This window comes from Toxotes jaculatrix, chromosome 3, assembly GCF_017976425.1.
Source record: "Toxotes jaculatrix isolate fToxJac2 chromosome 3, fToxJac2.pri, whole genome shotgun sequence".
Lineage (NCBI taxonomy): Eukaryota > Metazoa > Chordata > Actinopteri > Toxotidae > Toxotes > Toxotes jaculatrix.
In genome coordinates this window covers 13341808-13356305 of record NC_054396.1, presented here as the reverse complement: position 1 = coordinate 13356305, position 14498 = coordinate 13341808, and the positions used below count along the sequence as shown (strand labels likewise).

The following is a 14498-nucleotide window of genomic DNA, read 5'->3' as shown; positions in this document are numbered from 1 at the left end:
CAGGTCAGTGGAATCAGTTTTTGCCAAGGGGCCCCTTAACAGGTTAATCAGGCAATGGTAATAAACTGATTCAGTTACAGGGGGTTTTCTTTTTTTGTTCTCAGTTGGACATGGGAAACAATAATGAGTAGACAGGAGTCACAACAGACCATCAATGCAGAACCTTGTAAGGTTATTTACATACATTCTTTTTCACAGAATATGCCTCTGAGAACATAGTATAGGCCTGTTAATGTTAACAGCACCACCATCTAATAAAGTGCTCTTTATATAGAATTTAATTAATGGCGTTACTAATGGTTAATAAATAAAAGTTAATAGATAAAGTTGCTAAAGCCTAATAGAGTGCTTAAACCAACAGGAACACATTTTGAATAGCCAGGTTTTCTGTTTTTTGCATTTAACCTCCTCCAGCTGGATATTGTTTGTAGCTTTTTAGTTCAACAAGTAAATCATTGATAACACAGTACGGCTCCTAATCTTCTGGGAAAGTGCTTCTAAGCAAAAATCTATTTATTAAATATTATTATTATCAAATAAAATTAGCAACTAATGATGTGACTTTATTTCTCCAGGATGATCCACTCAAGAATGCCTGCTTTCCAGGGAGTCTTAGAGTACACAACAAAAAAATAAACACAGACAATTAAAATTCATTATTATTAACTTATTAATATTTATAACTAGAGATAACTTACTAACTTTTGCTGTTGGCTTGCGCTTATTAGTAATTACTTATTAACATTTGTAGCTGCATACTTTGTGACACTCTTTATCCTCTAATAATGACTTTACTATTAATCAACAATAGATAAGTCATTGAAAACTAACACATAAAACTGTTTGATCTAGGGCTGTAATGAGCTTCACATGTTAAGACATTTGAATGTGAAGGTGGACTCACATTCAGGCAAATTACAGGCAAACTCATTCTTTCCTAAATACCATACTCATACAGTTACACACTGAAGAAGACTGGGTATTCACTGTGTTCAGCAACACACCAACTGGGTGACACAGGGCCTTGTGGATTTTGCTGGTACACTCAGAGGGAATGAGCAGCAGCTGTGCGTGCTGGGACTGTTTGAGCACTTCATTCCCCTCCACAGGGTATCGTGGAGGAGGAGGTGGCTGTTTCTGCCAGGGACAGAATCTTATTTATTTATAACAACAAACGTAGACGGTATGGCCACAACAGTAACAGTTCAACAGCTAACAGCTACACCCATGTGTTCAGTGTTTACCACTGTCAGGCTGTTTACATTTACACCTGGAGATTATTTTATGATCTACCCAGTCAGGTTTGACTTGACTGAGCAGATCATAAAGATAATGGATTATTACTCTGGCATACCTATGCTTCTTAAAATATCCTTCTAACTTGATAATTTACTGGTACATCATGCAAATGCATTTCCAGGAAGATTTAGCAATAGACAAGTGTTTCACCACACTGCTGGGAATGCAAGAAGCAGTTGATTTAATAAGCGAAAAACTGAACCATTCTTCATTTCTTTTGCTGAAGAACTGAAGCCATTGTTGACAATCTCCATACTCAAATTTCATATTCCTCTGTTGGATAAGCATCAAGTATTAAGTACTTCTGAGTAAAGAATAAAGAGTTCTCTCCTTTCAAGTGAAAAGACTTAGTCACAACTCTTTACTGTAATCCATAAATAAACAAAAGCAAACAAAGCAGAGGCAAAAAACAACAACAACAACAACAAAAACCCCACCTTGAACTTGTGAGAAATTTCCAACAATCCCAAATGAAATACTTCTTACACACATGTGCCTCTTGATGTGTTTCGACATGTACCTCAGCTTCACTACAAGCGAGTTCTGGGGAACATCATTTGTGTGACAAAGAAATCAGGTAGATTTTTTTTCACCCCTGCACAACTGAACAGACAAGTATGTTTCACAGAGAACTTACCAGAGAAAGAATTAGATTTCTCTGGTATACTAAGGTAACCTACAGCAGCAAAGCCACTAAATGACTGTTTTCTCAACTAAAAACCTTGACGTTTTAACCTAAGCATCATATTTGAACTGAAGTTTTGAGTATAAAAATGGAACAGCTGAAGAAAATGTGTCAACCCAAAAACTCAAGGGTGATTTTTGTCACTCTCTGTAGCTTTTAAATGAAACACCAGGTTCCCTTTCCATTAACCAAAACATGGTTTCTATTTACTCTGCTCAGTTTAATGACTGGCATAATGCATCTGTTGTTCACATGATTGCAATACAGCCTCCAGGCCTTCCCTTTTATGTTCTGGTTACAAAACACTGAGTCATCCCTGTATGTTGAATACACAGACTGTCCAAGCCTGGTTTAGCTTAAAATTCATGGAGACATGTTAAACATTTCTCTGTACAGAGGAAGTGATATCCCTTTAACCTCTTAGCTTCATGAACAGCTCCCATCCACCATTGTGCACACATGCTTAACTCACAGCAGTATCTGTAGATTGTCAGGTCTGCCTCCGGCTGTGTGGGATGGGGGCAGAGCAGATGCTGTGACAGGAAGTTACTAACGTGGTCCAGATGTGAGGACGAGAGACCACCTCCAACACAGCTGGAAAACGTGGACGACTACAGGCAGCAACTGCAGACATTCTCAGAGACCAGGATCACTGTGTTGAAGAGAGCTCTAGCAAAAGACATTTGTTCATGGCATTTATGCAGAAGTGCGAGTTAGATATAAGACAGAGGTCTTGATCTGTCCTGAGCCTGTCCTCACTCACTGCAGAGGAACACTGGTAAATTTTTGTTTAAAACTACATTTTAAAGTAATATACAGCACATTAAAGAGTTCTAATGGGATATTCTACATATGACACATATCATAGTAATCATCAAAGGTAACCATTCAACATTTAAGTGCCCTCTAGTGTTTAGATAATGCAGTGCAAGAGAAAAAGAGGGGGGGAAAACAGAGCAGTGGGCCACTACTTTGACAACAGTGCTTTTTTTTTATTAATCAGTGGACAGAAATTTTATTCTGAAATCCAAAGTCAAAATTGGAAATGACTGACAAGTATAAACATATTTGTACACATGCAACAAGCTTCAGGCCAAAGATAAAATCAAGTTATAAATGAAATCCAGTGAAACTTTGTCACACAACGAGAAAAAGAATGACTTACCAAATAGAAGACCACCCAGAACTTATTAACCCTTACCCTAACTACATAAAGGTACAAATCAATTACTAACCAAAGAGATAACAAAGTGAAATCGTTTAACAGATCAAAGCGCCTATTTCTTGGGCTGTTTGTTATTCCATTAATAGTGTTTCCACTGTCTGGAATTCAGACCCTCCAGAGAGCTGCAGCCACCTCAGAGCAAAGCGAGGGACTTTTATGTCTCAGTTTTTACAGTCCATTAAAGCACATCACTAATCCTCATCTTCCTCGTCATCAATTAAGACCATCTTCCGTCTACGCTTCACAGGAGCAGAGGTATTCTCACTGTCTGAATCTGCAGCATCGTCATCCATGTCCATCGCAGTGGTGGAGTCATCCTCTGAATGGAGAGAAAATTGTGAGTCAAAATGCAGAAATTCAGTTATGATTAAATACCACTGCTGTCAGAGGATCATTACTGGTCCCAGACTGCTGTGGCACAAATGTTAAGCCAAGTGTGATATAAGAAATAACCTAAACCTGTTTGAGTTTTTGCTTTTACAGGTTTTAACAAATTAAAACACAGGTGGATTCATTTGCACCAATGTGAGTAAAATACCATTTTCCTTATCATCATCCAACACTCTGCTTCTTCTTCTTTTAGCTGAGGTCTTCTCTTGGGGCCTGATGTGCACACAAATAACATTCAGAATTAAGAAGATTTCAAGTTAAAAATAGTCAGTCCTCATATGTGGTTTGGCTTAAGTGATTAAACAACACGTAAGGAGAGATCTCACCTCTCAGCTGGACTTTCTGTATCCACAATGGGAGTGAAATCTGACATAGGAGCAGAAAAAAAAACATCATCTTAATCCTTGACCCATCCTTAATTAGCAACAGATTAAGTACAACAGATTTCAAATGGAGTAAAAAGCTGCACCGTTAATGCTTTGAACATATCCCACCGGTTTTAGCCAGCCTTGAAGATTTCCCATCTTGCTTCTAAGGCAGCTAAGCTTTTTTTTTTGTTTTTTAAACTGACACACCAGAGGAATCTTATTACTATGTGTGATTTTACGTTTTCCATTTTTAACCTTGTAGCTATGTTTTTCAGCTTTTTTATGTTCAGCATTTTGAAATGCAAACCACAGTTAACTGTTCTTTACAATCAAAATTACACAACACTTTGAGAACTATAGCACTGCAGTGGATTTCTGTTACATTCTCAGGAAACTGAGGCATAAACATGGACTTTTTACTCTTAATAATACTCACTTTTGATACCATATTCTTGGCTACTAAACAAGCCAGAGCAGACCACGAAAGAGGCTAATTTTCCGTGCGCCATGTAACTTGATGCTTACCCACACGAGAAAGCTGTAATTAACTGGAGTAATCTGACACGGCAAGGCGGCCATAATGAAATTCCCACACTTACCTGCATGTTCTGTGGTGTGATGTTTCCTCTTACGTGCGAGAAGCAGAGCTCTCAAAGCCTGAGCTCTCTGTTCACCTGAGACCTCCTCCTCCTCCCTCTCCTCCTGGGGTTCTCCAGATGGACTCCTGGGCCCGTCTTGCTCCTCGCCACCTCTTGGTTCATCCTCTGTCGGACTGAGAGCTGCAGCTGCACTCCGTAGCTGGGGTGCGCTGATCTTCGCAGGGATTCTCCAGAAAGACTCCTGATTACCAAACAGCCAAAAATAACCTTGGTAATTAATATTTCTTATGTTAACTACACTGTATTATATTTTCCCATCAGGATGTTCTATGTTCTATCCATTATTTAGAAGTTATGTTGAAAACAAACACAGAAACAACAATATTGTGTAGATTAAAAGGCTGTGGATTAGTGTGAGGTGAAATGACTTATTTGGCAGTGAAATATTGCTGAAAAAAAAAAATCAAAAAACAAAACACAGAACACACACACCTGTTCATTTGCAGGTGCACGTAATCCCAGTTTGCGTAACAGCCTCTGGAAGCTCTTGTTGTCCATGGCTTCTTCGTTATCCTCTGTCAGAGGTACTAGAGGCACAGGCTGGGACAAACCTGGGGAATGGACCACAGCGATTTCATATACTCACACATAACAAAGTTAAAAAAACAAACAAAAAAAAAAAAACACAACAAAATGCAATTTGTTTTTTTTGCTATGAATGTGTTTGACAGTTGAACTTACCATCTTCTTCACGGTCATGTGCTGTTCTGTTCAGACAATTCTGTATCCACAACAGGGGTCCAGACATGCCTGTTATACAACAACATAACATGAAACTAGTATTTCATTTCAGGTGTAATAAATAAGGAAGTCAACTGAAAATAATTGTAAATAAGAAATTGTCTTGTTTTTATCTAATAAAAACAGGCTCTCGTAATACCCTGAAAAATTAATTTACTCTAAAATTCATATTAAATATTTTACATTTCACCATCTGCCAATTTCCTTTTTAATAAAAGTGAGCAGGAGCAGGAGAAAGCACAGAGCATGAAGTGTAAAAACTGTTGAGGCAGTTTGGTCTTGTTTGTCTCACCTTGCTGTTGTAGAGCATTCACCATGGTGCCTACATCAGCTCTCCTCTCCACTCTGGAGTGCGTGCTTTGGCTCCTCCTTAAGCCATTTTGTGATTCTTCCCTCTCCTGCTCTTCATCTTCTTCTTCGCTCTCTTCAGACTCATCCTCTCCATCCTCTTCATCATCTCTGTCCACAGAATCATCTGGAGAACCTTGTGTTAGTCCTGCTAGGAACTCTTCCTCAGTCTGTGGCAGGAAATATAGTGTTACCTTTATTGCAGAAACACCATTTCTTTAAATATACTTCATGAGGGGTATAAAAGACATAAGTATATCTAGACTACCCATACCATTCCTTTTCCAGAGCTCTTCCCGTGAGGATTACGACTTCTCTTCTTATAAAGCTCTCGTCTCTCAGACACCATGCCCATACTGAGCAGCTTGTCCACCACGCGTGCACGGGACCGCTTGGCTGTGAGCTTCTTCAGGATATTACCCAGAACATCTGTGAGAGTACAATTACTTTTCATCACCATGAAGTGTTCCTGAGACTGCTGTTCAGTACAGGAATTGAAACTAAGGACTGAGGTACAGTGAAAGGCCAGTTTATTTTCTCATGCACAACACAATGAGTCCAGTACCGTCAGAATCTCGGTACTCCTCGAACAGCATCTGCAGCTCCTCCTCTTGCTCCTCAGTCCAAAGGACAATCCGGGTACCTTTCCTTTCAAAAAGGAGAAGGTAAAAAAAGAAAGAGTGGCATGACAGAGTATTAACCAAGCCACTCTGCAATAAAATGCTCACTACATTTACTCATCCTTTCTAGAGTACATACTTCTGTTTCTTCAGTTCCTTAGCATTGTCCACCAGACCCATATGCACCAGCTGTGTCACTACCTGGCGCCGAGTGCGGGTGCTGTTGCTGAGTAATGGCAGCAAAGTCTCCACTATGTCTGGCACTAAGCACAAGAATCAACACAATCACTGACAGCATTTACACTTAAGTACATAGTCTGCAACTACATCATATAACTTAATACAAGAGACAGAAAAGATGCCCAAACAACAACCAAAAGGAAAGTAAACCTTCAGAATGGCGGTGCTCCTCATAGAGCTTGCGCAGCTCCTCTTCCTCCTCTTCAGTCCATGCTGGTTTCTTTCCCCCACTGACATGTTTAGAACAAATATTTCAAACAGCAGAAGCCAAGAATTGCTAGTTTGTAATGAATGTTTCACAACATATATTTCAATAAAGTGCATCTTTTACCTATAACTTGGTAACAATGGTACATTTAACACAACACACACTGGTAGAAACACAGTCTAATGCAAAAGAAATACAAAACAAAGAGAGAAACCAACTCTTCTTTGGTGTATCCCTCCGTCATCTCACGTACTGCTCCCACATTTTTCCAGAACAGCAGTTCAACATATGCCTTGTTGTTTTGTGCTGCCAGTGAAAAGAAATGTTTCAGCACATACTTGGCAAAGGTCACTAGTTCCTGTGAAGGAAAGTATGACAGGTAAGCTCTTGTGTCCAATCTACAGTAGACTTTATGTCACCAAAAGCTTGCTTGACAACACTGAACGTTTATTTTCCCCTGTGTTTTCACTGTACCTTGTAAGCCGCTGCAGCGGGGTCACTCAGGATTTTGTTGAAAACGTTGAAGACTGACAGCTGGAAAAGCAGGGCGTCCATTTTGAGGTCGACCCCCAGGCGGTGCAGCATTCGAACAATACAATGGTTTGTGTGAGGTGTGTTTTTTGAGTATGACTTTAACAGGAGGATGTACGGATGCACAATACTGGGGGTGGCAAACCTGTGAAGGGTTAGAGAAAGGTAACATGTCCTGTTAGGAAGATCACAAAATGTTTGAAGGTGCTGAACATGTGGAAGAGGCTAAAGTCTTCAAGCTTATATTTAAGAGACTGAAAGCTACTGTAACTGTTTTCCTTGCCTCTTGATGAAGTCTAGAAAGTTGAACTCGGTTTCAGAAAGCTGGACAGACTCCAACTCTTCTTCCTCTAACTCTACTCCATCATCATCCTCCTCTACCACAGGTTCAGGAGGAGAGGACCCTGAAATCAAAAGGTAATATGCTGTGGTACAAAGTAACGCTGCAACAATTAGCCAACTAACAGGTAATCTTAAAGCCGAAGACAACTCGATATTCATAATAATCATTGAATACAGCCCAATTGCAGAGAATCATTAATATGATTTTACAAACTTACTTGGCAGGTTGGCATGCAGGATCTGCTTGAGAAGTTCCAGTTCCTCTTCAGGTTCCACGTCGGCCGATCCAAACACATCTCCCTCGGGCCACACTTCCCTGAGTAGGACAAGAGGAAAATCTTTAAAAATTAAAGATGTAGAGATTTGTGATTAGTTTGAGGTGTTGATGGCATTACAGCTGAAATTAGATAATCAATTAGCTAACCGTCTGAAAATTAATCTGCAACGACTCTGAAAATTAATTCATTGCCTTTCTGAGTTTGTCTTATTTAAAACTGAATAAAGGTTAGGGTTTGGACTGTTGGTCATTGGTCATTTTAAGATGTCACCTTTTGCTGTCAGAACATGTGATGGCTAATTTTTGCATGGAATGAAATTGATAAGGAAAATAATGATGAGTCTAACAGACCTGGCAGCACGCAGCAGTCCCAGTGCTTCAGGTCCCAGTCGAGCCAGCAGGGCATCCTGCACTCGTACCATTGCCTCAGTCCGCTGATCCTCAAGAGGCGTTTCAGATGTGGCATCGAACGGCACGATGCTTTCGGTTAAAGACTCTGACAACTGCACACAAAAGACAAAAAAAGCTGTATTCAGTGCTGGTAAATTTGACCCTGTTCACTCAGTTCATTGATATGTTTGCTGATATGTTTTTGGAATATTTAAAGAGTTTCCTTATTAAGCAAAACTCTTTGAAGCACAGTCTGCCCTCTGATCATCTGTCTCTAAAACACTCCAAAACTCAGACAAAAGGATTTATGCTCTGCTCCCCCTTGAGGCCGATTCTCACACTAACCTGAAAACCTGAACCCTTCAGCTCTTCCTCCACAATCTTCCAGGTATTTTCCAGGGCTTCTGGACTAGTATCTGGAAATGATGGATTTTTTTCAACGTGAGACTTCTTACGCCTCACCTTCTTCCTCTGCAGAGAGAACACAGCTAGAAATTAATATTTTGAGCAGGCAAACATTCACACGCACACACTAAAAATTGAATAGAAGAACTTACTTGAACCATCAAGTTTTTGCGACCTTTGCAGAAGCGTTCTAACATGCGCAAAAAGAGATGTGTTGACTCCACCAAGTCTTTGAGGTAAGAGCGAGGCTGTCTGGTTTCATCAAACTTCCTCAGCAAGGTCAGGAAAATCTCCCTGTACTCCATCAGGTAGAATATGTTACCTAGAAAGTGACGATAAACAGATGACACAATTCACCCATTCTCATCGTTCAGATGTAAAACAAGACTTTTTTTTAAAAAAAATCATATCCTTATTTGAACCATTATGGAAAGATGACTTCATGTGAAAAACTGGGTTCAAAATTAGCCTAAAAGCAGGCTACATTTCACATTTTAAAACACAATAAAGAGCACTCTATCTGAACTAGAGCTACGAGCATCTTACTTTTAATGACGTTGGAACTCTGACGGATGCTTTCATCCTCTGAGCGGTCCATCTCGTTCACAGTCAGCAGCAGTTCTTGATATGCCTTTAGAGCCAAGTGCATCCTAGAGCAGAACCAGGGATATCACTCTGGGGCCAACTCACTGATTTGACATTTTTCCTCCAACCTGCTTCCAAATGATCTTCTTACCTGCGGGACCAGGACGTGGCCTCTTTGCGGTCGGTCAGCATCATCTCATAGTAGTTGGTGATGTTGCGCTCAATGAAGTGAAAAGCACGGACGGACATGGTCTCAGAAACTAAGTCAGCACGGAAACCGTTGCCACGATTGAAGGCCATGAAAAAACTGAGCGCCCAGAGGTAATAGGTTTCATCATGTTGCTGACTCTGCTCTCGAATCAGATTTTCCTGTAGAACACACAAAGCAAATCAAAGTCTTGTGGGCACTGTACTTTGTCTAAACAGCTTAAAAATTTACAAAACTGCTCCACAACTGTTTGCTTGCAGTATGACTCAGTTTAATCCTACTCCACAAAAACACATCAGATACAACTTCAAAAACAAATTTAGAAACAGATCTGTCACAGACTTTCAGGCGAACATGAATGAGGTCAAAATGATGACCTTGTAACGCAATACAATGAGTCATTCACGACACAGTGGCTTACTTTGACCAGGTACATGAGGTGGTTGTAGCAGTTCTCCAAGAAGTCCACACAAAACTCTCGCAGGAAGAGTCGCACATTTAAGGCTGAGCGGCGATTGTCCTTACATTCCTTGGCTTGACGATTCCTCTTGGGAACACGTCTCACTGTCTTGCCTGTGTCATGAGTATAATTTTTGAACTAAAAAAAACAAATAAAATAAAAAAAGAATTAAAAACACAGACACTTGCATTAAAATAATTTTGTTTAAAGCCACTACTCTAAATACAAGTTTGGAGTTGCACTACTCACATTATGTAGATTTCTGTGATAGATCACATCTTTGTCTCCAACTGACTTGAGACCTTGAACTACAAAGGACCCTCCAAAACGAGAGTGTCTGAGAAAAAAAAAAAGACAAAAAGCACACACAAATTGTGAAACAGAATAAAATATTTTTTTTTCAGTCTATTGGTATTTCTAAAGCTCTAAAAAACACATCAGCTGGTATGTCACCTGGTTCCTCTTTGTAATGTCCGAGAACGTTTCTCTGCCTGTTCCTTCTGCCTCAGTGCCTCCAGCTCCTGAGAGTCTCTCTGCTTCTCTTCCGCTGAACGAGCCTGACCAGCGCTCACCAAAGCTTCCGGGGTCTGTGGGAAAAGACGAAGAGCTCAAACACAGAAAAAAAAAACTGGCAATCTCTTTGTGCGCCTCCAAAACATTATTCCTTCTAACCTGGTCTCTGAACATGAGGGAGATTATTTCCAACACATGCATGCTCCACTGCTGCTCGCTCTGTGCCGATGCCAGGAACTTGACCAGGTCATCAAAACCACTCATGTGAATGGCCCACAGCAGCCTGTCATGGATGCTGGCATCATCATCCACTTTCTAGAGACAGAGATTGGAGGAGGAGGAATTAGAGCTGGCTGAGATGAAAGATAAAACAAAGGCCTTGTCTCTATGACAGCAAAGATCACGTTGGCTTTCATGTTAAAGTCAGACCTTCTCTTCACACGGGTCTGCAGGTACATGAAGCACATTCCTAACCAGCAGCAGTATCCTCTCTATTAGCAGGTTATCCTCCTCCTGTCTCTGCTCCCAGTCCTGAAAGAGACGAAGGTGAGCAGGGAGCGATGAGAAGAACTTTTGAATAAACAGAAGCGGTTTAATGATATAATCTAATAGACAGGTCGGATGGAGGCAAGGATGTTTACCAGTAAAACACTCACCAGTTGCAAAAGGTTGTACAATGTCTCACTTAAAACACCAAACACCCTTTCACTGGCAAATGCCTGAAAATTAAGAGGACACAAAAATACTAATTTCCCTGCTAAAATCAATCTCCTCAATGTTCACTGTCCAAATATAATTATTACATTATTAAAACATGTATAACAAATTGTGGTATTGTAATTAAAGGAGGCAATACCTCTTTATAGGCTTGTAAATGCGATGTCAATTGCAAAAAGTGATGTCTAAACACCGGGTCATCAGGGACTTTACCAAAGCAAAGCATGGCAGGCTGAGTGAGGTTGACCATGAGCCTGAGAAAAATCAGAGAAAAGTCATGTGACCAACATCATTTTTCTTATTAACCACCTTCTACAGCTTCTGAAAACAACGACAATATGTTCAATAAAACAATGTTTTGTACCAGTGTGACAATAATCTACTGCAACATTGCTGCTGGCATATCAATAAAGCACTGAATAAGGTTGTATTGTGAGGATTTTTACCTGATGCAGGCATCAAATAAGGCTTTATCTTGTCCATGTTGTATGATAATAGGTAGAAGGTCATTCTGTATAATCTGGCCTGCACCCAGCTGCTGGCGGACATCACGGGTGTCATCTTCATGGCGTAAATACCTGATCAAGTCTTTCACACTTTCTGCAAACCAGTGACAGGAAACAGTTAAAGGACTTTTGTTCTTAGTACAAAAATAAATAACTTCATTCATTATAACAAGTAAATATTTTTTACCACTTCAGAACCACTCACCCAGACAATCTATTTCCTTGTGATAGGTGTCTCCCTCCAGATAGCCGAGGGCACTGCAAGTTGCCAGAAGTTCACAATTCATCCTGAGTAAGTCCATCCACCGTCAGCAAGAATAAAGGCGAAGGTTCGGTCTAATCAGCCACACAGTAGGATACAGAAAGACAAATACACAAATGTATGATACTTTGTATGATACAAAGATGAACATTCAATCCCATCTAAAGATCAGGAAAGCATCACACAGAGCTGTCTTCACTATGAACTTCATATTTTTGTGGGGTTTTTTTAGGAAAAGGTCTATCTCGCTCATCATTACTGAGTATCTTCAGTTCTGTTCAGGTTAGGTTTTCTAATTAACTGACTTTGTGAAGTTTGAATACTTTGAGTTCTGCGTATAGTTATCCTCAACTTACCTACATTAGTTTAGTCATTTTAATATTCAGTATAGACCCAGTGGAAACCAGAGGACTACCACTTAACAGTGGTGGAAAGTAACCAAATACATTTACTCAAGTACTGTAATCAAGTACAATTATGAGGTGCTTGTACTTTAAACTTTGTACTTCTACTCCCCCACAATTTATGGGCAAGTATTGATACTTCTACCTCTCTAATTACTTTGCAGATTCCGATCAATAATACTAAATATAACCAACAAATAATGACGTATCATTATAATGTTAAGATATAACCTAACTGACTGAAGGGGAATATAGAGTAATTAAGATTAGCTCCTCCTTTATCAGCTGCAGCATTAAAGAAATGCACATTAATGCATCAATAACTACAGTCCAAATATGTAATATACACTTTTAACTTTATATTAGATTATATTAGCTACAGTATCTGACCCAGTGGTAGCTAATGTTATGTAGCCGTCAGGTAACGTTAGCTTCAGTTTACAGCAGCTTGGCCGCGCTATGACTTCAGCCTTGGTTTAGAGAAAGAAAACGACACAGACTAAGTTACCTGATGGTCTAAATGTTCTTACTCCACAGGTGCCGTGTTCAGCAGCCGGCTTTGTATAAAGTTTAGTCCGTTCCCGTCGGTATAACGATGGTTTCACCCTGCTGTCTCTCAAACCCGACGACTCTGACAAGTCTCGCGCCAATACAGCGGATGTAGAATGTCGTCACATCTCTGACTTTGGAGCCCTCAGTTTAGCGTTTCAGGCAGCACCCACCGAGGATGTGTACCGGTATAAGGGACATTTATCCATGATATAATTGTGTTGGGTTTAGATGAGGAGGGTTGAGATTGGGACTGAGGCCATGGTTAACGTCTGGGTGAGCCAGACTTTGTGAAGTCAGTGAACTTTACCTGCAGTTTGAGCTACAGTGTCGCCTGAAAGGTTTTACTCAGGGCAGTAATAGTAGCATCGTGCAGATACAAGTCCTGCTATTGTACTTGTTTAGTGCATTTACATTGAACTGTCGTTTTCTATTTCACCTTGATATATGTTCCCATTCTGTTTAAGCTTGTTGGGAAAATATCAATCAATCATTTTTTTTAAATCACTGAAGAGCGGCTGCATGTGATGCAGATGCAGAAGTCATTCTGCACCAACAGGTGATGGTCAAGCATACCTAAAGGAAAAGATAAGAAGAAGAACAAGAACTTTATATATTTTTATAAGCAGCTGCCTAAAGTTTTTGGACTATAAACACCACCTTACACCTGTCTGGCTAAGTGACTAAGTAACAGCTTTATGAATGAACCAAATTTTTAATTACAAACCTGCATACAGACAAGTTCTTGTGATTGACCTGTGACTGACATTTCATGCCTAATTGAAATAATTATTAGAAATAGTGTTTGCACAGGCCACACACCCATGCCATGGTAGTTGTGGGTTAAAAGAAGGGTACAGGTTTTAACCTTTGTGTTGAAAGAGGACTTAATAGGGCCTCAATAACGTTGAATGGAAAAAGTGTTTCCCACATAGGTCAGAATGCAACAATATAATAACAACTGTCCTTTCAGGTCGCTTTAGACCAAAGTGAGGTGCTCTGTTTTGTATTTGTCCCCTATCCCTCAAAGTGTCTGTGCATGCCACTGATTCTTAGCGACTTGATGCTAAAATCCCTTCACAAACAGAGAATGCTCTTGAACAAATAAAAGTAAATGTGGTGTATGAAGCAAAAACCTGGACTCGGAAAAGAGGAAAAAGTAGCTCACCAATTATCACAAAAGTAACTGTATTAAATTTCACAAGCAGTTATGTGGACAGACGAGACAGATTTGCTCCAATTAAGTTTATTAGCATGTTGTATTCTTTCTTCAGCCGTGCCAGATACACACAGCATTGCAAAGCACATTCAGCACAAGTCTTTTCAGTAAATAACTGTCATGGTTTCACTATCAACGTTTCCTGTGTGTTACATGTTCATTAATGATCCATGTCTTTGGTGGTTTGGTGGTTTGCACAATAAGAGGAGAGCAAAGCTTCTAAAACAAATGCAAACATGTTCGTTCATTTATCCTCTGTCTGTCTTTTGAGGTGTGTTGATCAAAGGGCAGTGTCAGAAAGTTTGTTAGTAAGTCACATCTACGACACAAATTTCGAAAATCCTGCA

The 14498-nt window shown here is 39.9% G+C and overlaps 1 protein-coding gene across 1 annotated transcript; it reads right to left on the bottom strand.

The window, feature by feature from the left end:
• Nucleotides 1–2334: 2334 nt before the first annotated feature.
• On the bottom strand, nucleotides 2335–13011 carry timeless (timeless circadian clock). The gene is made up of 30 exons (XM_041034249.1): nucleotides 12892–13011; nucleotides 11923–12053; nucleotides 11658–11811; nucleotides 11351–11465; nucleotides 11151–11213; nucleotides 10924–11025; nucleotides 10654–10809; nucleotides 10435–10568; nucleotides 10231–10318; nucleotides 9943–10119; nucleotides 9465–9682; nucleotides 9275–9378; nucleotides 8881–9050; nucleotides 8669–8794; nucleotides 8285–8436; nucleotides 7875–7972; nucleotides 7598–7718; nucleotides 7258–7459; nucleotides 7002–7141; nucleotides 6726–6805; nucleotides 6475–6598; nucleotides 6281–6363; nucleotides 5990–6144; nucleotides 5660–5885; nucleotides 5308–5376; nucleotides 5059–5177; nucleotides 4567–4807; nucleotides 3926–3965; nucleotides 3748–3812; nucleotides 2335–3528 (listed from the first exon to the last, which is right to left on the bottom strand). Exons 2-30 carry the CDS (start codon nucleotides 12017–12019, stop codon nucleotides 3401–3403), a joined length of 3747 nt encoding a protein of 1248 aa, XP_040890183.1. The 5' UTR covers nucleotides 12020–12053; nucleotides 12892–13011; the 3' UTR covers nucleotides 2335–3400.
• Nucleotides 13012–14498: the final 1487 nt, after the last annotated feature.